The 27514-nt window shown below is 38.9% G+C and overlaps 1 protein-coding gene across 1 annotated transcript in view; it reads left to right on the top strand.

Annotated features, from left to right (window-relative positions):
* The window catches only part of LOC125450905 (ras GTPase-activating protein 1-like), a 172530-nt gene extending 146440 nt beyond the window's left edge, over positions 1–26090 (top strand). The window contains exons 20-26 of the mRNA XM_048527279.2: positions 1232–1318; positions 9030–9097; positions 16973–17061; positions 18546–18623; positions 24063–24197; positions 25222–25295; positions 25766–26090. Of these exons, the coding sequence (XP_048383236.1) occupies positions 1232–1318; positions 9030–9097; positions 16973–17061; positions 18546–18623; positions 24063–24197; positions 25222–25295; positions 25766–25805 (571 nt within the window). The 3' untranslated portion in view covers positions 25806–26090. The remainder of the gene's footprint in view (positions 1–1231; positions 1319–9029; positions 9098–16972; positions 17062–18545; positions 18624–24062; positions 24198–25221; positions 25296–25765) is intronic.
* Positions 26091–27514: the final 1424 nt, after the last annotated feature.

Below are 27514 nucleotides of genomic sequence, written 5' to 3'. Positions count from 1 at the left end.
AGACCTCTGGTTTCAGGGTCCTTGTTTATATTAAAAGGCTGATGAGTTTTGAGAAGATTTGTAGCTCAGGTTGAGTTTCTGGATGTGAGTTTGCTCGCTGAGCTGGAAGGGTCGTTTTCAGACATTTCGTCACCATTCTAGGTAACATCAACAGTGAGTCTCTGGTGAAGCGCTGGTGTTATGTCCCGCTTTCTATTTATCTGTTTAGGTTTCCTTGGGTTGGTGATGTCATTTCCTGTTCTGGCTGAGATAGATGTATTCTTGATAAGTATTGGTAATTGAGTGTCACAGAGAAACCTCATGATTAAAATTCCTTGTGTACTCATTCCCACCCTGCATTTCTATCCAAAAAACAGTCCTGTACCACTTCCCTTGGTCTCTGATGGAAGGCCAGCATCCCATCACCAATTGCCCTTTATTTATAAATGCTGGACAGATTTTTGTAAACATCTGTAAATGTATCTTAAAGCCCTGTGGATATATAAAACATTGCAATACATGCTTTGACACAGAACTGCCTCAACTTAATTAGGCATTCAGACCTCAATTTCCCTGACATTCACCCTTCTTGTGTCAGCCAAGTATCCCTGATTGGGACTGTTAATCTGGTCCACTCGAAATTCATATTCTATGTGGTCCAGCTGGCCGACCTCTTTACCGTCACTACAGGCATTAAGTTACTTTGCAGACTATGTGCTTTGGCATAGCCTAACTCTGGTTGATCTGGTCATGATAACAAGCATATGCAAGAGTTTTGCCAATGCAGTTACCAATCCAGACCTTCGGCTTATCACTGATGTCATCTACTGGATTTTCTATTCTGCCAATGGGAATAGATGACAACTTTGCCACACCCAGAGGCTTTGAGTTATCTGAATTTGCCTGTGAGTTTACAGTGCCTAGGATGACTCCTGTAATATACCATTTTTTCAAAGAATGAACACTGTATTTTTACATATCCCCATCATATATGGTAAGGATTGAATAATAAAGATTGCAGACAGCAAGCTCTGGTTTAAGATCAGATTTGGATCCATTGGCTTGATTATAGTTTATGATGTTTACAGTGGAAGAACTAACATAGTGGTTTGCAACTTCATCCTAAACAAATAATAATGTGAAACATCACAATTGTTAAAGAATGTAAAGTTATACACCTTGATTTTTAAATAAGGTTTTTGAAATCCATACAAACCTTGATGTATTATTGCAATGTTTTATATATCCACAGGGCTTTAAGATACATTTACGGATGTTTACAAAAATCTGTTCAGCAGAAATGGCCGGAAAATCCCACAATGAGAACTAGAGTTGTGAGGTAATAATATTTTGTGAATTATTTTTTGTGATTTGTTATTTCAAAGAGCTGTTTCATGTTGCTTTTTTGAATTGATCAGTAAGTTAACAACAACAACTTGTGTCTTATTTTGGATTTTAAAAAAAGTTGCAAATTAACTGTATGACACGGCATTGACAAGCCTATCCAAAAATTAATTGCCATGTGATTTTAGTAGCTACGGTATTGTGATGAGTTCTGTATGGTCATGTATATTACTGTGGTTTTGCTGATCTTTTTGCATTTGGGCATGTTGTATTGTTTCTGGGTTTATGGTTTGGTTGAGCATCTGTAAGAACCAGTGCTCAGCCATACAGTCAAAAAAATAGCGATTTCTTGTATTTTATCACAGCAGTTAATCCCATTAAACATAATGGCATTGGTAACATTTCATGATGTAGATTATAGTTCGGTATCATTTCAGCTCTTTGCACAAGAACTTTTCTAAAAAATATTGAATTGGGATGTACTTAGGGCATTCCATATTACTATTTGTGTGATCTGAGGCCCTGCCTATTGTTTCAGAATTTATTCCAGCAATATGTTCTGTTGTCATCTTTGGGCATTGTTAATGCCCACTCTTTTCATAATCCAAAAGTTTCTGTGCTCCTTTTTCATTGTTATCCTTGATTGTTTGTTTTGTTCTCTAGCCTGGGAGTGAGGCAGGTTTTCATGTTTTACGTTTGTAGATCATTTCAATCAAAAATGTTAAAGTAGTATTGTACATGGACTAAACAGTCCAACTCTCCCTTTACCTGTACCCATCCTGTGATTTTTTTTTTAAAGTGACTTGCCCTTACTCTCAAGTTCTAAAAGCTCAAATCTAAATTTTGTTTTATTTCTTTTGACCGTTACTGATTTGATTGACTAGACTTATTTTCTCTGACATTGCCTCGATCATTCAAGTTATGCTGTCTGACTCTCTTCAGACCGCATTAACTAATTTTTCAAGTAGTCCTATTCTTCAGCGCATCTCACTTGTTTGCTTCAATGTAATAAATCATTTCTGCTTTTGTCACTAGCATGCAGAATCACAGATTCTCTGCCTTTCCTGTTGCAGCCCGATTACAGAATTGTTACAATATTTTAAAAACAAGTTTTTGATCCATCGTGTCTGCCTCAACTTTCCAAATGAGCATTTTACCTAATGTCTGTTTATGCCATACTCCAGCAGTGTGTTCTGTTGCATGAAATATTTTTCCTATTTTTAGTTTTTGCTTCTTTTACAAGTAAGTATGAATCTTCACCATCTTGTTCCCAATCCTTCAAAGAATGGAAACATTTTCTTTGTTCAGATCTCTCATGATTTTGAATACTTCTAACAGATCTACGCTCAGCCTTCTCTTCTCGAAGATTATAAAAATTTCCTATCTCTAGAATTTAAATTCTTTATTTTTGGAACCATTTTCGTAAACCCCTCCTGCACTCTCCAATGCCTTCATAATCTTTCTAAAGTGCAGCAACCAGAACTGAACACAGTGCTCCTACTGTCTCACACATTTTAAACATAATCTTTTTGCTCTTGTACTCTGCATGTCTGACTAAAGCCTAGGATACTGCATGCTTTAATAACTACTCACTTGTCCTGTCCTACCCTATCTTTAATGGCTTATGTACATGTGTACCTAGTTCCTGTGCGCCTTCACATCCTTTGGAATTGTATTCATTCCCATTTTCATTTTTATATAAAGAACATGGAGAATAAATATATCACCTCTCACTTTTTCCATATTCAAATTAAACTGCCACTTTCTGCCTTTCCCCCAGCACCACTCTGCCTTCCTGAAGCTATACATTACCTTTCTCACAATTTTTATAATGATTCGAAGTGTTGTTTCAGTTCCACATGTTGACTTTGTGCCCTTCACATTAAGGTCTTGAGATATTAGGAAAAGCAAAGATTCCAAGTTGATCCTTAGGAAACTTCATTACAAGTTTTCCCAAACCTGAAATGATGTATTAAGTGTTCCTCAACCAATTTTGTATTCATGTTGCTGGTCCTGTTTAAAGTTATTACATACCCCTGCAGCAGTTGGGACTTGAACCAAGCCTCCTGGGTCAGAGGTAGGGACACTACCACTATACTGTAAGAGCCCTGATCTGCTGTTGCTTTATTTCCATTACCTCTACAGTTGCTCATTTACATCAAATGCCTTCTGGAAGTTTATGTAAATGCCCTTAACAGCTCTGCCCTAAATGAATCTTGATTCAAATAACTCCAAATTGAATTAAATGGATCTTCCCTTCATAATTAACAAAGGCTAGCATGGATTTAACTTACATTTGACCACATGTAGATTCATTTTAGGACCCCTAATTGGCCCTAATTCTCCTTTCATACATTTTTTAACTATCTGTAACCCTGTAGAAAACTTTGGGATATCTTTTTATATTAGCTACCGATCTCTATCCATATTCTGTTTTTGCTTGGTTATTGTTTTTTGACCACCACTCCAAACCTTTGGCATAAGCAAAATTTTCCTTTTCTCATAATTTTTACCTGTCATGTAGGGAGCCCTGGATTTGCTTCCCCTACTTTTCATTTCCCAGGAAATGTACCTGAGCTGTTATCAAACCATCTCTTAATTTGAAGTTAGCCTATAGTTCAGCTATATTTTTTTCTCGTCTCTCCCCCTTCCCCCCCCCTCCCCCACCAACAGTTAGTTTCAATTTATTCAACTCAAATCCATTCTTAAACCATTGAAGTTGACTTTCTCCCAATTAGTTCTTCCGACTTTGATTTATTCCTTACCTATTTCCTTTGTCACCATTCCTTAAGTGTTCTCCAGGTGGCACCTGGAAATGCTGTTGGTCAAGTACATCGAGAACCAAGTCCAACAGTGCTTCTGAGATGATGGGAACTGCAGATGCTGGAGATTCCAAGATAATAAAATGTGAGGCTGGACGAACACAGCAGGCCAAGCAGCATCTCAGGAGCACAAAAGCTGACGTTTCGGGCCTAGACCCTTCATCAGAGAGGGGGATGGGGGGAGGGAACTGGAATAAATAGGGAGAGAGGGGGAGGCGGACCGAAGATGGAGAGTAAAGAAGATAGGTGGAGAGAGTGTAGGTGGGGAGGTAGGGAGGGGATAGGTCAGTCCAGGGAAGACGGACAGGTCAAGGAGGTGGGATGAGGTTAGTAGGTAGCGGGGGGTGCGGCTTGGGGTGGGAGGAAGGGATGGGTGAGAGGAAGAACCGGTTAGGGAGGCAGAGACAGGTTGGACTGGTTTTGGGATGCAATGGGTGGGGGGGAAGAGCTGGGCTGGTTGTGTGGTGCAGTGGGGGGAGGGGACGAACTGGGCTGGTTTAGGGATGCAGTCGGGGAAGGGGAGATTTTGAAGCTGGTGAAGTCCACATTGATACCATATGGCTGCAGGGTTCCCAGGCGGAATATGAGTTGCTGTTCCTGCAACCTTCGGGTGGCATCATTGTGGCAGTGCAGGAGGCCCATGATGGACATGTCATCAAGAGAATGGGAGGGGGAGTGGAAATGGTTTGTGACTGGGAGGTGCAGTTGTTTTTTGCGAACTGAGCGGAGGTGTTCTGCAAAGCGGTCCCCAAGCCTCCGCTTGGTTTCCCCAATGTAGAGGAAGCCGCACCGGGTACAGTGGATGCAGTATACCACATTGGCAGATGTGCAGGTGAACCTCTGCTTGATGTGGAATGTCATCTTGGGGCCTGGGATGGGGGTGAGGGAGGAGGTGTGGGGACAAGTGTAGCATTTCCTGCGGTTGCAGGGGAAGGTGCCGGGTGTGGTGGGGTTGGAGGGCAGTGTGGAGCGAACAAGGGAGTCACGGAGAGAGTGGTCTCTCCGGAAAGCAGACAGGGGAGGGGATGGAAAAATGTCTTGGGTGGTGGGGTCGGATTGTAAATGGCGGAAGTGTCGGAGGATAATGCGTTGTATCCGGAGGTTGGTAGGGTGGTGTGTGAGAACGAGGGGGATCCTCTTGGGGCGGTTGTGGCGGGGGCGGGGTGTGAGGGATGTGTCGCGGGAGACGCGGTCAAGGGCGTTGACAGTGCTTCTTTTCCCTTTGAACATGTATATGCCTTTGTAGTAAGTTCTCCTATTATATACTGCAAGAATTCTTAACCCTGTCTGCTTTTTATACAATTACCATCACAGTCTACATGCAGATAATTAAGCTTGCCCTATTATTATTGTGCAACTCTATTGCAAATTTGTTCCTCTACACCTTCCCATGTGCTGGGGGAGGGATCTTGAAGAGGAGTCTGAGTCCCTTAGTCTGTAGCACAAATCATTCCTTATTCAGAGCTCCTTTACCACATGTGGTAGAGGCCACAGACCACTCCGAATCTCACTTTCATATGGGGCCCAGTTGCCCTCTTAATCACAGCTCAGTTTGGAGTCCAGGGACACTTGACCTTTCCCAATAAAGTGTAGGGTATTTATACATACCGTGTTACATGCAACATTGACATTAGTGCTTGCCACATCCCCTCTGACTTACACATCCAATTCTGTGAATACACGATCAGTAATGGTTGATTTCATGGGTCTTCCCATCATCTTATGATGTTTTCCAGATCCCCTATCGTCTGTGCTTGGACTGTTATGAATATTGACCACATTCTAACAATGAATGTCATGTTGAAGAAGGGACATTTGCCAGCTACATTGTACATTTGCTTATTACTAATGACTTTTCAAATTCAGTCATGCATTTCATATCCCTTGCTGATCTTAGTGCAGAGGATTAAAAAGGATGTTAGTTTCTACCAATTGTTATAATATCAGCTCTAAGATAAAGTTACTTAAGTTATACAGCGCTTTGTCACAGGACGATAGTATTAGATTTAACTAACAGCTCCCCTCTTATCTGGCTTGCAGACTGACAGTTATTTATTATCTTGAGGTCAGAGTGATCCTGTTTCAAAATTGTTTCTGCCTTCCCTTGCTGCATTATTTGTTTCTTTGTATTCTTAAGAGGTTATCTTGTTTATATCTTTTTGTTCTAATTTTCTTGCTGATGGCGAAGAAAGTTTCTTCAAGGACATTTGTCAAAATTAGTCTTTGTGTCCAAAGCTAATAGCCTTCAGAAATTTAATTCCCCAATATCTAATAAATTTAAACTCCTTCTACAAATATGTCTGCTCCAATTATAATTATTTAAAAGGCCTTATCCCGGGTAGGTCAAGCTTTACTTTTCTACTTCATATAAAAATCAGACATCTCAGATCAAATGGTTTTCATCTGAGCTGCATTATCAGAGTCTTACTGTTTGCATTCTAGTCTCATCTTACCAAGACTCAGAGACATTTTGTTGTCTGTCTGACAGTGAAGGCCACGATTTAAACTGTTTGAAATGCTACATCAGCTAAAATTTCTTTTCATTGTCTGTGTCAGTTAAAAATTAAATCCCTGCTAGCTATTTTGTCATATTCAGCCATGGGCAAAGACAACAGTAATCTTTCAAGTACTCCAAACAATGCAATGGCACCTTTTTTTGGGTTGGTTTGCTCTTGACAAACTAGTTCTGTCCTTGACTAATCTGGGACAGCCACTTTAGCCGGCATTGCAGTGAGCTCTTTAACACCATCACTCCTCCTCCTTTTCTGTGATATAAGGTTTTCAGGAAGGGTTGTATATTGAAAACCTCCCCTGCATGGCCCCAGTTTCTCAGGTGGTTATAAATGTTAAAAGAAAAAGTTACTTTATCAGTTCCAGTTACAAAAACAATTAAGCACTGGCTTGGTGATTTTAATAGTGCTTTGACATCAGGAGATAAGCGCTTGCAATGTTTTGAGGTAACTTTTATTCTCGAACACTTTTACGCAAAGCCTGTATTCCAAATCCAATGTCTGCAGATAAATCCTTGAATTTGCAAGACTTTTTGGTCTATTGTTGCGATATCAGTCCCTTGTGTTTTTAAGAAACACGATAAACATTGTGATTCTGGTCAGTAGTCCAATGAGTTAATAACCTCTAATCATATCTGTAAAGCTAGAAACTTAAAACTTTTAGCCACGTCCAAAGTGTACGTTTAGCAATGCAAGAGCTATCTATTGAAATTTAAATGACAGCTGTCAACAGAAGGGACCCTCTAAGGTCTGATCAAATTCTTGACATTGTTGTCATCTTATACCATTTGTGGTGACTTGTATACAAAAACAACAGAAGATCTATTTAGCTGGTGGCAGAATGAGTTAGTTCATGAAAGCTTATCCTCTCTGTTTCTCCAAGAGACTTTAAGTACTTCGTTTAAAACAAAAATCTTTTCCTGCTCAATAAGGAGATGAAATCTTGTAGTTGGTTGGCTGGCCAAGCTGGTTTATTGTTCTGCAGACGTTTCATTACACTGCTGAGTAACATCATCAGTGCGGCCTCCGATGAAGTGCCATTGTGTTTTCCCATCTGTTATTTAAACTCTGGAGTCCGTTGAGCTGGATCCCCTCACGTCTGGTTTTCCTTCGCAATGGTGTGTATATGTGGGTCAACTTCTGTGTGTTTGTTGAAGGCTTTCTTTGTGGAGTACCAGGCTTCTAGGAACTCCTGTGCTTGGCTTTGCTTGTCCCAGGATCTTGGTGTAGTCCCAATACAATTGGTGATTCTCCTTATCCATGTGGATAGAGATGACTGTTCTCTGCGTGGATAAATTAGAAAGTTTAAGAGCTGTCCATTTGGACACACTTAGGCTAAACTGTGTACGTATTGAAAATTTCTTTAAAGGGCATTTGCCAAAGAACCAAATGGATTTTGTTTATACAAAAGTGCATTTTTTTATGGATCCATGACATGCAATCTGATTATTTTTCCCAATTTTGCTTAATTATCTGAGTTTACTGAATTTAAGGATTAATTCCATAAATTATAAGTCACAGCTCTTCAGAGAAATGTTTCAAATTGCATTCTCACAATGCTAATCAATAAATGAAGCTATCAAGGAGCTAGCTGAGACTTGAGCAGGATTTTAGAGATCCCTCAATCCCATAGGTCCTTCAATTCAACATCTAAATTCTGGGCTCAGTGAAGGTAGTTCAACTGCTTGTAGCAGATGCTGTTCCACTCACCTGTCCAAAAAATATGTTAGGGATTACCACTTCTGTAGCTCAACATATTTTTTATTTATTAAGTAATATTCAGTGGATGCTGATCTTAGCTTGTCAAAGTAAAAGTCTTCAAACATGAAATCATGTGTGATTCTTTACTTAGGTTATTGAGACCTTAATTTCTCATTTCACTTAACAGCCTATGCTAGTATAATGTCAATATACAATGCTTTTGATATTCGTCCGTGTTAAATTGCATTGACCACTGTTTATCTGTATAGTTTGCTAAATCCTTGGATGCTGCATTAGTTGTGCTTTTCTTTCGATCTCTCTTTTCTAAAGTCTGAAACTTAAATCGGTTTATGTTAAACATTTAAATTTGTTAATATACTAATACTGGTACTAAAATCTTCTACTTCAATGTCCTAACAAACCTATCAATGAACCTTTGTTTTAATCACAATTTTAACCTCCAAGACACTATTGCATTAACTTTATGTAAAATTTGAAGAGATTGAAAAATGACAGTATGATGACATGTTATTTTGTCAGTTTCATCTATCTGGAAATTATTACTTTCATTAAAAGCGTGCTTGTCATGTATTGAAGTTTTCCTTCTCTGCAACAATGTATTTGTTGAATTGTATTTAATATTTGTTTTCTCTTTTTCTCCTTCATGCTGTAGTGGGTTTGTTTTCTTGCGGTTGATTTGTCCAGCTATTCTCAATCCACGGATGTTTAGTATCATTTTGGGTGAGTCTTCCCTGGTGAAAATTTGCATTGCTTTATAACCATGGCGCCTTTCATATCTTGTGCTGCTTTGATCCATCTTATGAAGTTTTTGTGGTGGTCCTCCTGTTTTTTTTTAATACGTGGAAGTGAAACCAACTCCATTGTCTTACTTTCTATGCACTAGATAATTAAAATTGACTGGACTGCAGAATTGACTTATCAAACTGCCTTTATAATTCCTTAACTAATATCTCCGGAACAAGAGGTTGCAAAACTAATGTTTCTAAAATAAGAATGGAATATACTCAAAGTCAGCAGTTGCATGTACCTGAGTTTGTTATCTGCAGTCTATTTCTGTGTATAAGCCCTTTGGTCGTTCATATGTTTTCTATGGCTGCGCACAAATTCAAGGGGCTGACTTATGCTTGTTCTGCATGGATACAGTCTAGTTGCAGAGCTGCTGCACAGCTTAGAAAGGAGCATTGCTCTGCAAGTGTGACAGTATTTATGAAGAGAGAAACAGCTTCATTTTTCGGATCGATTACCTTTCATCAAAACCCACTGAGGTATTTTCACCGTGTTCAACATTTGTTTTCCGTCTTTATTCTTTCATAAGATGTGAGCATTGTGAACTGTACCAGATCATTCCTGAATTATTTTCAAACTGAGTTGTTTATTAGGACATGGAAAAGGGTAGTTAAAAGTTCGTAAGGCTTGTTGGGTATCAGACCACAAATGAGCTGTTCAGCCCATCAAGTCTGCTCCATCATTCAGAGAGATTATGGCCAATCTGATGATCCTTGACTCCACGTTTATGCTTTGTTCCCCATAACCCTCAGTTGCCTTGCTGCTTAAAACTCTGTCTATCTCAGCCTTGAATGTACGTAACGACCCAGTCTTAGCAGCCAGCCACAATAAAGAATTCCACGGATTCCCTACCCTCCAAAGAAATCCCTCCTTATCTCTGTCTTAAATGGGCAACCCCTTATTCTGAGATTATCCCATCTAGTCCTAGACTTGCCAACAAGGGGAAACAAGTTTTCCACTTCTGCCTTGTCAAGTCCCCTAAGGTCCTTAAATAATTCAAAAAGGTCATCTCCCATTCTTCTAAACTCCACAAAGACAGTTCCTCCACACCTGGTATCAGGTTAATAAACCTTCTGTGGAATGCCTTCAATGCCAATAACAACTCCTTTGATGAGGGCCACAAAACTGTTCACAGTATGCAAGCTGTGGTGTGGATTGACTAGTGTTATGTATGGCTTTATCAAAACCTGCCCTGCTTTTATTCTCCATTCCCTTTGAAATAAAAGCCAACATTCCATTTGCTTTCAATATTACCTGCTGAATTTGGATGCTAGGTTTTTGTGACTCTTGAACAAGGACTTGCAAATCCCTCTGTTCAATAGCATTTTGTGTCTTTCTTTAGCTAACATTTAATTCGTCTATTCTTTCCAAAGTGCAAAACCTCACATTTTCCCACACATTCCATATATCAAGATTTTGCCCACTCACTTAACCTGTTTATCACTCTGCAGACTTTATCATCTTCACCACCTGTCTCCCTATCTTTTTTTTGCCATCTGTAAACTTGACTATTGCATGTTTACTTTCTTCATCTAAGTCATTACTATGTATTGAAAATAATTGTGGCCTCAGCACTGAGCCCTGTGGTGCTCTAATACTTGCGGGTTTCCATCCTGAAAATGTCTCCCATGTCCCAATTCTCTATCTTCTATTAGTTAGCCACTCTTCAGCCCATGCTAATATAATGCAACCAACACCGTGCGCTGTTATCAAATGCCTACTGAATATCCAAATATATTACATCCGTTGTTTCCCCTTTATCTATCCTGCATGTTATGTCTCCAAAAAATCCAATAAATTTGGGCACAATATCTCCCCCAGTGAAGCCACACTGACTCCCATCATATTGTGTATTTCCAAATGCTCTGCTATTATATCTTTTACAATGGATTTTAATATTCGCCAATTATAGACATTAAGCTAAATGGTGCTTGTTTATCTTTTTTATTTTGGTCTCCTTCTAAATAAAACTGTACATTGGTATTTTTCTAAAATCTAACGCTGTTTGGAAAATTACTACCAATGTATTCACACTCATTTAATACCGTAGGATGCTTCCTGTGAAGTCTCAGGGACTTATCAGTCTTCAGCCCTATTAGTTTATCTGGCTCTTTTTTTTAAAACTCCATTCTAGTAGTCATTTATTTCCTTTTCTCCTTCTTGTCCCTTGATTATTTAATAATTTTGGTTTGTTATTAGTGTCTTCTACTATGAACGCTGATGCAAAGTGCTTATTCATCTCCTCTTCCGTTTTCCGCATCCCCATTATTTCCCCAGCCTTATTTTCTAAAGAGCATATGTTTACATTGCCTTCTCTTTCTTCTTTTTTTTAATATCTTCACAAAAGCTGTTGCTGTCCATCTTGATCTTTCTTGCAAGGGTATCCGCAAAGTTTTTTTTCTCCATCTTTTTATTTTGAAAAATTATCTCTTGGTTTTTAAAAACTCTTCTGTGACTTAGCTCTAATTTGTATATGCATTCTGTATATGTTTTCTTTCATTATGTTCCCTGGTTAACAATGATTGGCTTATCTCCTACCTAGAATCCCACTTCCTCATTGAAATATGCTTTTGTTATGAGCCATGAACTATTTTCTTAAATATTTCTCTTTATTCTTCATAGTCTTTGCTGTTAAACCCCTTCTCCAGTACACTGCAACCACTGTTGCCTTCATTCTTTTATAATTATTCTTATTTAAGCAAGTGTTTCCAACCCAAGTTCATCCTTCAGAGTGAATGCTAAATTCTACCATGTTATTGTGCGTTTCCAAGGGGAAATTTTACTTTGACGTAACCTATTAAGGCTGCCTCATTACATGTCCCTGGATTCAAAATAGCCTGATCCTTGGTGGGACTTGAACATGTTGTTCCAGGAAATATACTGTATATACTGTCCCAAATATACTGTACAAATTCGTTCTCATAGCTTTGTCGCCAATCTGACTATCGCAATCTACATCAAGATTAATGTCACTCGTGGTTGATGCACTGCCTTTATTGCATGGCACCCCACCATATAGCTACTGTTGGGGGCCTGTAGACCAGTGGTTCCCAGCCTTTTCCATATCACACTTAAATAGACAAACGGTTCTTTAACAGGCATACCTTTTTCAAATGAATTGAGATTGCATAATCTTTATTTTCTCTTGCATTTTCTATGGTCACTGCCTTACTAGAGATGTTTATAACAAGATGCATACAAAAAATTAAAACTTTAAAGTTCCAAATCCACCAGAAAAAACAGTCTTCAACTGTGAGCCCAAACATGTTTTCAGAAGCTGCTGAGCTCAACTATTTGTTGACTTTTCTCTGATATGAGACATTTCAGGTGAACAGCAAGTGGTATGTCCTGTTCATGAAAATCCAAAGGGGAGATGGTTCTCGTTGCACTGCCTGTGAACAGTTATGTTCTTTTCTTTGGGTTCAAGTGTTTCATTGAATGAATTAGCAGAGAAATCATCTCTTTTGTCAGGAAACATCTCCATTTCTTCTTAGAATCTATACTAAGGCTTAGATTCATGGCTTAACTAAAGTGAAATCCAAAAATATTCACTTTTAAATTCTTGCTAAATTGGAAACTTGTCCAGGCAGACAGGCCACGCCAAAAGTCGTTCAGCAATTGTGTGTCTTTTTACTGTGCATGCTGAGTTTGTCTCATCCTGGAGACACTATCCTCAATCAGTTTACATACTCAAACTGAATATTTGGGCCTGTGCATGCGCAAGTAGGCTGCATAACAAGCAAATTCCTATACTGCTGTACGTGTATGGGACATCCATCACTGCACTTGTGTGGTACTGAATCTCCGTGCATGGCAGTGTCAGGAGTCTCTGCGAAGCTGTGCTACTTTCTGAGAATTCCGTGGCACACTTCTCATTTTGCACTGATTGAAATCTCTGCTATAGAGTACTCCTACCAATGTTTTCTTTCTCTTTTTTAGTTCTTACCTCTATCCATGTGGATTCTATGTCCAAAATCATTTCTTGCCATTGTGCTTATTCCATTATATACCAACGATGCTGCCCTACCACTCTTTCTTTCCATCCTGCCTGGCCTTTCAAAAAGTCACATACTCCTTAATTTTTATTTCATTATTTGCCCATGGGATATGGGTATCGCTGGCTGGGGCAGCATTTGTTACCATTTAGAAGGTCTTGGTGAACTTCACTTGTACTGTGATGGCACCGGTGTCCTGGTGAATTGAAAAACTAGGACTGTGGAAATGGCTCTAAACTAATTAGAGCACAAGAGAATTTGGGCAAGAGGAGATAGGTTTACAAAGAAAGATAATATGGCAGCATTACAGGCACTTATATTTCCAGCTTTGATTCCCTTGCACACATGTCTCTGGAGTGGCTATAAAGTAATATCCACCTAATCTGTATTTACACTGTTAATTCATTTATTTTGTTCCGAATATTGCATGTATTTAAGTCATGAGCCGTTAATTTTTCTTTTTACCATCTTTTCCACCTGTTTGACCCTATTTATTGCTGTTTTTGCTATGTTTGTATACTCTGTCCCTTTCCGCCCTGTTCTGCATCTCTTTATCCAAACAGCTGCCCTGTCATGCCGCCATATCCTCTTACTTTGTAAGCCTATGTTTTCCATCTCCCACATCCTCACCTGCTTGAACTAATTTAAGGTCTTCTCTACAGCCGCAGTTCGCCAATTTGCCCAAACACTAATCCAAAATCCCAAAACGTCAGCCTTCCTGCTCCTCTGATGCTGCTTGGCCTGCTCTGTTCATCCAGCTCTGCTCCTTGTTATCTCAGATTCTCCAGCATCTGCAGTTCCTACTGTCTCCCTTTTAGCCTAGTACTGGGTACTAGCCAGTGCCTCATGAACTGTTAAAGTGCAATGTCAGTACCTCAGACTCCAGCTTCTCAACTGAATTTTGAGACTCCTCAAGCTGCAAACATTTACTGTAGGTTTATTCAATCTGAATTACATCGGTGTCTAGCAGCAACACATCACCTGTCACACCATCACTATCCTTACTTGATTCCCTGTAATTTACAAATAACCATAATGATACTTCATTCTTGTAAACAAAAAGGAAAAAAAAACTCTAGTTTCTGTATAACACTTAACCAGCTATTTTTAGGAAAAGACAGCATTAAAAAAAACACTGGAGATCTGAATACAAACTGGCCTCCTTACTTTTATTTAAAAAATGGAAGTGTTTACCAAACATACTCATCAATCAGCTTCTGCCCTGCACTCATGTCATACTGGTCTCACTGCGTAAAGATCCATGCCTTTTCTCCCCTGTCACTTGCCCCTCGCTTTGGAGAGTTTCCTTCTTGCAATAAACTCTTGCTAAAGCACCTCTCTACCCCATTGCACCAAATTTCCAGTAGTTTAGTCAATAATTATCTGTGTCTGTGTGGTGTTTGCACATTCTCCCCGTGTCTACATGGGCTTTCATTGGTTAATCAGGTTTCCTCCCATGGTCCAAAGATGTGCAGGTTATGTGGATTGGCCTTGTTAAATTGCCCATAGTGTTCAGGGATGTGTAGGTTAGGTGCATTAGCAATTGGAAATACAGGGATAGTGTAAAGCTATGATTCTAGGTGGGATGCTCTTCGGAAAGTTGGTGTGGATCTGTTGAGCTAAATGGCCTGTTTCCACGCTGTGGGGATTCTATAATACTATGAACTAACTCCGTCTTCATTTCACTCTGCTGGGATCTCATGCACACTGACAATACTCCCTGCTCAATTGTTGTATGGGGCTGGAGTGACGTGCAAGTTAGACCAGGTAAAGATCGCAGCTTTCTTTCCCATTACGGAACTTGATAGATTTTTACAACAATCAATGATGGTCTAATGCCCACCATTACTGTAATGACATTTTAATTCCAGATTTTCTTAAATTAAATTCCACCAGCAATGTTAGTGGGTTATGAACATATGCCTGCATTTATTAATAGTGTAGTGACAATCCACTGCCCCACATGCCCTAGTTAGCATTTTGCCTTTGTGTCTAAGTCACATTAAAGATGTGCCTACAAGTGAAAGAGAGTGCAACTTTTGTGGGTGTGATGAAGGAAGTGAGCGAAGGAAACATAACCAGAGGAACTGTGATAAACTGTGATAATCTTTGGGCAGCACTGTTGCCTCACAGCGCTGGGGACCCACGTTCGATTCAAGCCTTGGGTGACTGTCTGTGTGGAGTTTGCACATTCTCCTCATGTCTGCGTGGGTTTCCTGCAGGTGCTCTTGTTTCCTCTCACAGTCCAAAGATGTGCAGGTTAGGCGAATTGGCCATGCTAAATTACCCATAGGGATGTGTAGATTAGGTGAGTTATGGGGGATGGGTCTGATGGGATGCTGAGGGGTTCGGTGTGGACTTGTTGGGCCTACAGGCCTGTTTCCACACTGTAGGGATTCTATTAATAAAAGAGAATGGAGTTCAGAAAAGGGAAAAAAAGTAAACAAGAATGAAAGAAACAGGCTCGGGGGAAGACGGGCAGTGAAAATGTTTGCAATGACTTTCCTTTTTAATGCATAGAATACATCTTGAATCTTTGCGCACAAGAGCTCACACTTCTATTTATGGCATTTTATACAAAGGTTTGTGTTACCCCTTTTTTAGAAGGTTAATGTCTTGGTTGCATCCATTAAGCAATTAAACTATTAATATTTTACTATGGTCCTAGAAGAAAGCTATTCTGTCCATCGTGCCTCTGCCAGCGCTTTTGTACACTTGTTACATTTCACGCCCCTACCACTCTGAGTAAAGAACCTCTGACATCTCCCCGATATCTACCTCCTATCAATATAAAACTGTGTCCCCTTGTAAAAGCTGACATCACCCTATGAAAAGGTCCCTGGCTGTCTATCTATACCTCTGATCATTTTGTAAACCTCTGTCAAATCACCTGTCATCCTTCGTCGTTCTAAAGAGAAAAGCCCTAGCGCTGACAACCTTTCCTTGTAAGACCATCCCTCCATTCCAGGCAACATCCTGGTAAATCTCCTCTGCACCTTTTTCAATGCTTCCACATTCTTTCCTGCAATGTGGTGACCGAAACTGGACACAGTACTCCTGATGTAGCCAAACCAGCCTTTTGTATAGCTGGAGCATAACTTCACAGCTCTTGAACTCAATCACTCTATTAATGAAAGCTAACACACCATATGCCTTCTTAACAACGCTATCCACCTGGGTAGCAGCTTTCGGGGAACTGTGAACGTGAACCCCAAGATCCCTGTGCTCCTCCACACTGCCAAGAATCTTTCCGTTAACCCTGTATTCTGCTTTCAAGTTTGTCCTTCCAAAATGAATCGCCTCACACTTTTCAGGGTTAAATTCCATCTGTCACTTCTCAGCCCAGCTCTGCATCCTATCAATGTCCCTTTGTAACCTAGAACAGCCCTCCGCACTGTCCACAATGTGACCCACTTAGCTTTTGAAATTTTCTTGCCACCTTCAAAGATCTGTATGTACCCATATCCCAGATCTCTCCTCCTGTGCTGGCTTTAAAACCATATCACTCGGTGCTTGTTGTCATTCCACATTGTTCAACCAAAATGGGTCACTTTGTTATTCTCCATTTTAAGTCAGGTCTGTGTAATTTGCCAATCTGTGTGGCATGCTGAAGTTACTTGGTATTTTCCATTTGAATTTATCATCTGTGGAATCTGAAATTATGCCTTGTACACCCATGCATAAAATTTGCAGAATTATTTCTGATTGCATGATCGTTGATTAACTTGGTAGAAATCAGATGAGATTCTTGTAAAGTATAGGATAACAGAATGCAAACTACAAGAATAATTTATTTTTCTTGCTTTGTTTTTAGATCCACCTTCTTCCACAGCTGCGAGAACTCTCACTCTTGTTGCAAAATCACTTCAAAACTTAGCAAATTTAGTGGAATTTGGAGCTAAGGTACTCTGAATCTTACAAGTACAAGCTAAACTAACTTTGCTTAACCTTTTGTATCTCTGAGAATTATTACACTGCTTTATAAGTAATGTCTCAAATCACAGTATCATCACATCAAAACATGTACTTTTCTTGTCACAACAGTGTCAAAGAATCTCAATAATATCTTTATCCCATTCTGCAGCCACTTTTTCATTGTAAAAACAGACCAAGTTTTTTCATGGAGTAGTGTTATTGATTCCAATGGCTGTTATTACTGGATAAGGCAAATCCTAGACTGAAATCTCATTCAGTTTTTTTTGTGTTTTAATGAGGTGGTCTTTTACTGAAACACAAATACACTTTGTAGATTTGGTTTAACAATAAAAAAAATGCAAAGAAATGAACAGAAAATAGAATAAGCCAAAGTATATATAACACAAATTTGATTTCAAAACATATAGCAAAATAGAATCTTATTAATCCTGAAAACGCTCCTTTACAGTACTCACAATCAGAGAATTACCTTCTCTTTCACAGGGTTTAATTTAAACAGTAGCTTAATTCATTGTCTTGAGAATCTGATGAATGCTTCCTGAGACTTCCATTTAACTGAGCATTAAAATTTTTAAGCCTCGCATAACTTCATGGTTTAATCCATATGCTTCTGGTCTGTAACATTTTTGGGAGCATCTGTTTCACACATCCAGCTTCAATCAATACTTCTGAATACCATCTAAATTGAAACTAAAAAGCTTTCTTCCTAAACTATCAGTGTTTTCTCATCAAAGAAAAAATATTCAACACCTGACCTTCTAAACTTGAAGACCTAACACACAACTATTTTCTTGCTCAACAAAACCTCCCAGCATAAACAAATTTCCATCAGACTCTCTTTAGAAAAATAAATCACCGTAGCTATAGAAGCATCTCCAAGGTAGTCATTAAACCCCTTCACAGACACACAAAAATCCATATGCCACTAGTTCAGAATCCAGAAATTCCAAAATTGTATCATAGTTGACGCCATTGAAAAGACAGAGGACATAACAGGAGAGTGCATAATTAATTAAGTACTATATGCAATAAGTATACGCCGTCAGTGGGACTTGTAAAAAGGGGACCTGACAGTGCGGTGACAGAGTCATCGTTTGCAAACCTCCTCACAGTGAAGAACAAATTTTTAAGAATCGATTAGAATATAAAACTGAACAGTGGAATAGGAGTTGTGAATGTAAAACCAGAACATTAATATTGTTAATATAATTCTAAAACTTAAGAAATAGTTTGGAGGAGAACTTCAGTGAGTAATATTTGAAACAATATGCCAAGGTAATGTTCTTGGTTCATTTGCTGATTATCTTATACCAGTGTATTTCTTAAGTATTGATTCATACAATTTAGACTTAAAGTGAATTTACAATTTGAGCTTATCATGTTCCATACGCTGTTGGATATTTATTGGCAAAGATAAAATAATATATACTAATACAAGTATTTTTATATAGGAGCCCTACATGGAAGGTGTAAATCCATTTATCAAGAACAACAAGCATCGGATGATTATGTTCTTAGATGAATTAGGGGTGAGTTGGACTTAATTGCCCAAAAATTAACCCTTTTGAAGACATCAGTTGAGATTTCTGGACCAAAACATGTTGTTTGTGGCCACCTTGTACTTTATTTTGAAATTAGTTGAATTACTAGCATCCACAGTAACTTTAATTACCTTTCACATAAAAAAGCACATAAGGCTAAGATAGTATTAACAGTTAAACCAAGCTTAGTCAAACGGATAGGAGAGATGGAAAGACAGAGTGTCTGAAAGTAGGAACTGCAGACTTAGACAGCTTAAGAAGCACTTTTGATTATGCATAACAACCAGAGTTAGAGACTGTTTTAAAGGAGCAATACATAGAAAAAGCTCGTGAGTTGGGACGGTAAGATCGGATTTAAATTTAAGATGAGAATAGCAATAGTCATTGGTAGTTTATCGTGCAATGGCTGTGAATATTAGTAAACATTAAAAAAAAAGGTGCCAGAGTAGACAGTCAAATTGCCTTCAAGCCTACTCCACTGTTAAATATGATCACGGCTGATCATCCAGCTCTGTACCCTGTTCCTGCTTTTCCACAAATCCTTTGTACCCTCCAGCTCTGAGAATATATATTTATATGAAACTCCTTGAAAGCCCTGAACTTTGCCCTCAAGTGTTCTATGTGGAAGAAAACTCCATAGGGTCTCTGCTCTCTGGGTGAAAAAAATTCTCCTCTGTAGTAAATGACCCACCCTGTATCCTTAAACTGTGATCCCTGATTCCAGACTCCCATCAGAAACATTCTTCCTCCATTAACCCTGTCTAGTCATGTTAGAATTTAATTGGTTTGTATGAGATTCTCTTCCCCCACCGCCTTCCATTTGTCTAAACTCTGGTGAATGTAACTGATCCACTCTCCCTCTCTGTGTCAGTCTTGCCATCTCAGGAATCAGTCCAGTGAACCTTCATTGCACTTCATTCTTATCTGAGAGAGGATGTTCTGGCTAAAGATGATACTACAAAATAAACCAAGCTTAGGCAAACAGATAGGGGAGATAGAAAGACAGAGAGACTGAAAGTAGGAACTGCAGACTTAGCTGAAGAAGCACTTTTGATAATGGCTCTCCAAGTGTGGTCTTACCAAGGCCCTGTACATTGCAGCAAGACATCTGTGCTTGTACGCTCGAGTCTTGTCATTATTTCAAGCAGCACAGCTGTATCTTCAACAGCCATATACTGTGCTCCACCATGGCACTAGCTGTGGCATGAGAAGCATCAAATCTGTGCTTTGCAGCAGTCAAGGGTTGCTGCAGTGAGCATCTCTTGTCCCCTTACTCACCAGTCTTGTAAGACACCTGGACTCCCCAAACAAAAAAGAACACTTTAGGATGGCACGGTGGCTCAGTGGTTAGCACTGCTCCCTCATAGTGCCAGGAGCGATAAAACCTTCGGGTGACTATCTGTGTGGAGTTTGCACGTTCTTCCCGTGTCAGTGTGGTTTTTCTCCGGGTGCTCTGGTTTCCTCCCACAATCCAAAGTTGTGCAGGCTAGGTGGATCGGCCACACTAAATCACCCATAGTGTCCAGGAATGTGTAGATATGGTGGATTATAGGTGGATGGGTGGGATGCTTTGAGAGTCAGTGTGGACTTGTTGGGCCGAAGGGCCTGTTTTCACTTTGTAGGGAGTCTCAAGTCTAACTAGGGATGTCAAACTAGGCACACATCCCTAGGAAGTGAATATGGTAATCATAGATGACCTAAGTATTAATCAAATGGAGCTCCTCTTCGTGAATCCCACAGCATTGTTCTCAGTCCTGTCAGTAGTATGTGTGTGCAATCGATGATACTTTGCACCTGAAGGATCCCTGCAGTGTTCCCGAATTCTACAGCCTGGCTTACAACACTAATTTCATCATCAGGAAACAAAATGCACTAATGACACCTTGCTCAGATGGCATTGGTCACTGATGCATGTGTGATTGCACGAAGGAAAGATCCCACACTCAGGTCACCCAAAGGACCCAGCAGCATAGAAGTTCAGAGCATCTTTAACCTTCACAGGCAGTGGGGCAGTCTTGCACCCTGCTCTAGCCTTTGTATCCCACTCTAGCACCTGGCAATTTCATCAGCATCCCAAGATATATTCTGAGCTTCCTGCACACCTCATGCATCTTGAAGAGCCCTGTGGATGTGGCCTATTTGTGAGTAGGGTGCTCCTCAACCTTCACATTAGCATGTTGTTGCTCCTAAACCTTCTAAACCTACACCCTCCTCTTCAGTATCCATTTTCAACTTCGGACAGCCACAATGATCAAGGCTATGACTATTTGTAGAGGTACGGGCAATGGCTGAGATATTAAAAGAATATTTTACATCTGTCTTTGCAAAGAGAGAGATGTTACTCGGGCCCCAGGGATAAAAAGAAGAAACTCTGTCAATAAAACTGTTCACAGTTTCTAAAGTAGTACTGTTGGGCAGACAGTTAGTTGGTACATGTAAAATAAAATCAAAGAACTCCACATATTGGAAATCTGAAACAAGAAGAAAAATGGTTGGAAAATCTCAGCAGGTGTAGCAGCATCTGTGGAGAGAAATCAGAGTTAATGTTTCAGGTCCAGTGCCCTTTCATCATCTGGTATATAAAGTTTACAAAGCACCAGGACCAGATGAGATTCTCCAAGGATTTTGAACAAAGTAATCGTGGAAATTGCGGGGGCATTGGCTAAAATATTTTAGCCTTCACTAGACTCGGTGAAAGATGCCAGAGGACTGAAAATTTACAAACGTTATGATCTTGTTCAAGAAAAGTTGTAAGGATAATTCCAGTAATTACGAACCACTCAATTTAAGTTCAATGGTACGGACAATTACTTGGGTAAGAACTAGCTATATAGAAAACATTATGTTGATTTTGGAGAATCGGCTTGGATTTCTAAAGGAGAAATCATGTCAAGTTCAACTTGCTGGAGTTTTTGAAGAGGCAGCAGACTTCAGTGTGGGGAAACTCTACTGTGGTGTAAATGGGCTTTCAGAAGGCATTTGATACAGTGCTGCACAACAGTCATGGAATAAGTGGGTCAGTAGCAATATGGATACAAAATTTGCTAAGTGATAGGAGACAGAATAATGGTCAGTGGATATTAATGATCTAGATCTTGGTGTACAGAGGACAATTCCAAAATTTTGAGATGTCATAAAACTTGTAAAAATTATAAACTGTGAGGAGGACAATGTAGAGCTCCAATAGAACATTGATAAATAGGTGGAGTAGGCAGATAACCGTGAACTGATGCATTGGTAGGAAGAATGTTGAAAGGCAGTACAAAATAATAATACAATTCTAAAGGTTGTGCAGGAGCAGCAGGACCTGGATGTTTTATTGCACAGATTATTGAAGATAGCAAGACAGTTTGAGAGAACAATAACTGAAACGTACAGTATCCTTGGCTTTATTATTAGGGACATAAAATACAAGAGCGAAGAAGTGATGTTGAAATTGTAAAGCTGCTTATTAGACCTCACCTGGAGTACTGAATACAGTTCTGGGCATCACATTAATATAATGACATGTAAATCATTTCTGCAATGTATTCAAGAATGGTTCCCAAGGATGTGAAACTTTAGAAGGATAGGTTGAAGATTTTTGTGACTCCTGTCCTGGGAGATAAGAGGTTCTGGATGTCAGTTTGCTCGCTCAGCTGGTAGGTTAGTTTTCAGATGTTTCGTCACCATTCTAGGTAACATCATCAGTGAGCCTCTGATGAAGCGCTGGTGTTGTGTCCCGCTTTCTATTTATCTGTTTAGGTTTCCTTGGGTTGGTGATGTCATTTCCTGCGTTGGTAAAAGACCCTATACAGACAAGCAAAACAAACGTCATCTACAAAATACCTTGCAAGAACTGTGACAAACACTGCATTAGACAAACAGGCAGAAAGCTAGCCACCAGGGTACATGACATCAACTAGCCACAAAACGACATGAACCACTACCACTAGTATCCTTACATACAGATGAGGAAGGATACCACTTTGATTGGGACAACACATCCATCCTAGGACAAGCCAAACAGTGACACACACGAGAATTCCTAGAAGCATGGTGTTCTAACCGGAACTCCATCAACAACCACGTTGATTTGGAGCCAATGTGTTTGTTGATGGAGTTCCGTTTAGAACGCTATGCTTCTAGGAATTCTCGTGTGTGTCACTGTTTGGCTTGTCCTAGGATGGATGTGTTGTCCCAATCAAAGTGGTGTCCTTCCTCATCTGTATGTAAGGATACGAGTGATAGTGGGTCATGTCGTTTTGTGGCTAGTTGATGTCATGTGTCCTGGTGGCTAGTTTTCTACCTGTTTGTCCAATGTAGTGTTTGTCACAGTTCTTGCAAGGTATTTTGTAGATGACATTTGTTTTGCTTGTCTGTATAGGGTTTTTTACCAACGCAGGAAATGACATCACCAACCCAAGGAAACCTAAACAGATAAATAGAAAGCGGGACGTAACACCAGCGCTTCATCGGAGGCTCACCTGATGATGTTACCTAGAATGGTGACGAAACGTCTGAAAACTAACCTTCCAGCTCAGCGAGCAAACTCACATCCAGAACCTCAACCTGAGCTACAAATCTTCTCAAAACTCGCTGGATAAAAGAGCGCTAAGAGCAGATCTGATAAACGTTGTGAGAATCATGAGCGGACTGGATAGAGTACATTGGGAGAAACTGTTCCTGCTCAAAGAACAAAAATGAGAGGTCATAGATTTAAAGTTGATTTGCAGAAGAAGCAAAGTTGATATGAAAAAACACTAAACAAGTTGTCATTAAAGTATGGATTGCCCTACCTGAAAGTGTGATGGAAACAGGTTCAGTTGAGGCATTCACAAGGGCAGGGGATAGACAGTTGGCAATGATGCTTATTTGAAGAACTGGTGCAAGTAGTCAGCCAAATGGCCTGTTTCTGTGCTGAAAGATTTCTGTGATATTAGTTTATCTTACTTCTTCCGACTTTTTAATTGATTGCAATTGTAAGCAGGAAAGTTGGTGTCTCCTTTTTTTTCTTATCTTTCACTTATTGTGTTACTTTCAGTACTGCATGAACTTATCCACTTTTCAAAAAAACTGTCTTTGAAATATTAATAATGTTACTAGACCATCAGGATCTCAAAGCATTCCTAGTTTAATTTATTGTGTGTTCCAATTGTGTATGAGAATTCAGTTGCTTTCAATAAATGACATGCTACAGCTAATTGCAAAATCGTAATTGAAAATGTCTTCATCTTCCGATTGTCGGATATTCCATGTGGTGGAACTATTTTGTCCCTTTTTAAATGGATCTATATCAGTCAGTAAGCTCGCATCACAATATATTTAGTTTTACCTTGGGAAAGGACAATTGCATTCTTGAAAAATTCACAATTGATGACCAGCCTGGATTCCATTTATTTTTAAACACATTATTTTTATTAAATGAGATATTTCATTTGTGTTTAGAATGTCCCTGAGCTTCCTGACACTACAGAGCACTTTAGGACTGACTTGTCCCGTGACTTGGCAGCTTTGCATGAAGTTTGTGCAGCACACTCAGATGAACTTCGCACATTAAGCAATGAACGAGGAGTCCAGCAGGTAATTCACATTTTTAACTTTGTTGCTTCATTTAAAATTAAAAGAATTCTAATTAACACTTTTGTTGCATGATGGGAAAGGGAATGTGTGGGAACTTAACTCATATGAATTGAGGCATAATTGTCGAACCATCCTGAGGTTCTGAGTTTACTGGTCTGGTAATTTTAATCCAAATCAATAATTGCAATTACATTCTGCCTGCATACAGTTAAACTGTAAGATATGTCTATAAATGCACTGTTCATGAATCTCTTAACCTCACTGATGAGACAGATGTGCTACCAACTGCAGCTCAAGCTCTGAAACTCTGAGCTCAAATTATTGCAGCTGATAACACTTACTGCATACCTGGATATGAAGGGTTCAAGAAGTATCCTGGAGCGCCCACATTGAGCAGTGTAAGCATGCCATCAGGTCCAAACTGGCTGCTTTTCTTCGATACATGTGACTATTAAACCACCACATACATAAATAGACACATCAGCCTGAACTGCTTATCATTATATAGGTGTTTTAAACAATTTTTTTTATTTTATCTCCTAAAAGCCTTAGATTTATAATTTATAATTTATAGTTAAAGATTTTTGATTTGCTCAATCCTTATCCATATACTCTGGCTTATTTTCTTTTCCTTAATACACTGCGGCTATATCACATTGATTTTTTTTCCTGTGTTTGATTTCATTCCTGTTTCACTTTTTGATTCCTTGCTATTGTGCCCCTTTGTATCTGATCTCTTGATATCCTTTTTGATTCTCTGTTCTGCTCCCACTCCTTTATATGTGATCTTTGATCTCTTGGCATACATCATAAATCACAGCTCCACTGTGCTCCTGCTTCTTTACAATTCAGACTGTGATCAGTGATTCTGACCTTCGTCATATTGCTCTGATCCCAACTTGCTTCTGTGTCTATGGCCTGTAAGTGAAATAAGAAAATCAACATTGTATATTATTTAAATTTATGGACAAGTTTACATGTGTTGGTAATAATTTCTGATATTCCTGATTTTTCTATTTTTCAGCATGTCTTGAAAAAACTTCTGGCGATTACAGAACTGTTGCAGCAGAAAAGAAACCAGTATTCTGCAGCTAATAGGTAGCAGTCTTAAATTCTGCATGGATTAACATGTCCCAAGTTTATCAGAGGACAATTCACAACAATCTCTTTTTCGTTACACCTGAAATAATACCCATGTACAACATTCCTTTTAGTGTATGAACTATGCAGCAGAGAAACGGCTGGTTAACTGCAACAGCAATTTAGTCAGCTATTTGTGCAGAACACCTGTTGCACTTTCTTCTCTGAACAAATCACTAGCCATTGAGCCTTGATGTATAGTCATCTTTCACAAAGCTAAGTGATTCGACAACATAAGGTGTTTAATATTTCAAGTGGCCAAAGTTCCCAGAGTCTATCCAGAGCTGCAGTATGAAATGTCAGTCAGCTGACGATGTGTTTGTGAAGACTGGAGTACAGGCTGTAAAGTGTCTATGCTATAATTTCTGACTGACTACTTGTACGGTTAAGACTGCTTACATCTTTATTCTCTGGTTATATATCTACAGCTTATTGGAAATGTCTTTAAATACCAAGGTTCCTCACTAAAGACTGGATATTATACTCTCAAAAGAATACTGCAATGAGCGTTCATTGGATGACAAATGTGCTGACAGATGATAGCATTTGTTGTGCCACTAATTTTGATGAATTCAATTACACTGTACAATTGCTGAGTCTTCCAACAAAAACAGTAATGAGAAAGTTTCTGTCAAAGTTACATAATCAAAGCTTTATGTATGATGTTTACAAATGTAAACAAATTCAATAGTTGAATAAATTTATTGATCATTGTATTGGAAATGCATGCACTTATTAAACCATTTTGTAAAGTAGCTTGTTACTTTGACTTGTTTCAATAAATGAAAAACAGTATTGAAACCAATAAGAGTTCAACTATTTTAAGCCATTTGGTAGCACAGAACTTGAGTACCAGTTTTAAAAAGAGACATTTTGTCAAAATTTTCATTTTGTGCTTACCAGAACAATTTGCAAGAAATATCGAAGGGAAAAATATTATTTTGTATTTGAGTGCTAATTGATTGGCAGATTAACTCTGGTAGAGGCATTGCCATGTTAAAATTTATAAAGAATAATATTAGAATCATTTAATGACTGCTTGTTAACAGCCAAACTTTTAAAATTTTAAACCATGCAGGTTCACTTTGATCAAAGTATTACCCTCAGAAATAAATGGAGAATGGAATTAAATATTGTCCAATTACAAAATCATATCTAATGTTCACACACTTCTGAGTTTTGCAAGCGTGGTCTGGTCAATACAGTCAGGCTTTAGAGTTTCTCAGAACTTTTAAGCAACATGTGAAGCTAGTTGCTTCACGCTACTGCTAAGCAGTAATAAAGTGGTATTTGCCATGAACACGAAGCAGCTGTTTTACTTTAGGTTCGCAGCCAGCATTATGCAGTAGCTCAATATCAAATTGCAACAGCATCCACAGATTCAAACTATTTTATTTTAAAATGTAAAATTATTTGCAGCTAAGAAATGGCAACTATAGTGCATTTTTCTTGGAGGAAAGCCTGCAACTGAATACACCAGGAATGTGAAAACTAACACGAAATTATGTGCAATTTCAAGTCCTGAAAATGAAAAGAACTGGAGTTAAATATGCTTGCCAACCATTCAATATTGAAACTGCCAAAGTACCTGAAAATGTTCAAGTTCTAATTCTACAACTGCAACACAACAATGAACTGAAGACCAAATAGCGTAAAAGAAAACAGAACTGTGCATGCTGAAGATCTAGAACAAAAACAGACTGAAAACTGATACTGGTCAAACTCCTGTAACAACTTCCTATCGGCACTATGGGTGAAATTTCACAACATGGCTGCAGTGTTTTGTGAAATCAGCTCATCACAAGACAAATTAAAAATGGGCAATAAATGGTGACTCATCAGTAGTGTCCACATCCTATGAAGAATTTTCAAAAAGATGACTACATTTCAAAAGTATCTAATTGGCTGTAAAGCACTACAGAAAGGTACCAGATGAGTGCAAGTTCTTCATGTTACATCTACAAAAGTACTTGTTGAAATGAAGATAAAAGATTAAAGGTAAAATAATAAAGTGAAGTAATAAATCTTCCAAAGATTTTTATATCATTCTCAATTAAACAAAAATATTACAATTAAAAGAGATAATGGGAACTGCAGATGCTGGAGATTCCAAGATAATAAAATGTGAGGCTGGATGAACACAGCAGGCCAAGCAGCATCTCAGGAGCACAAAAGCT

Source organism: Stegostoma tigrinum, chromosome 3 (assembly GCF_030684315.1).
Source record: "Stegostoma tigrinum isolate sSteTig4 chromosome 3, sSteTig4.hap1, whole genome shotgun sequence".
NCBI classification, from domain to species: domain Eukaryota; kingdom Metazoa; phylum Chordata; class Chondrichthyes; order Orectolobiformes; family Stegostomatidae; genus Stegostoma; species Stegostoma tigrinum.
This window is presented reverse-complemented; position numbering and strand designations above follow the sequence as displayed.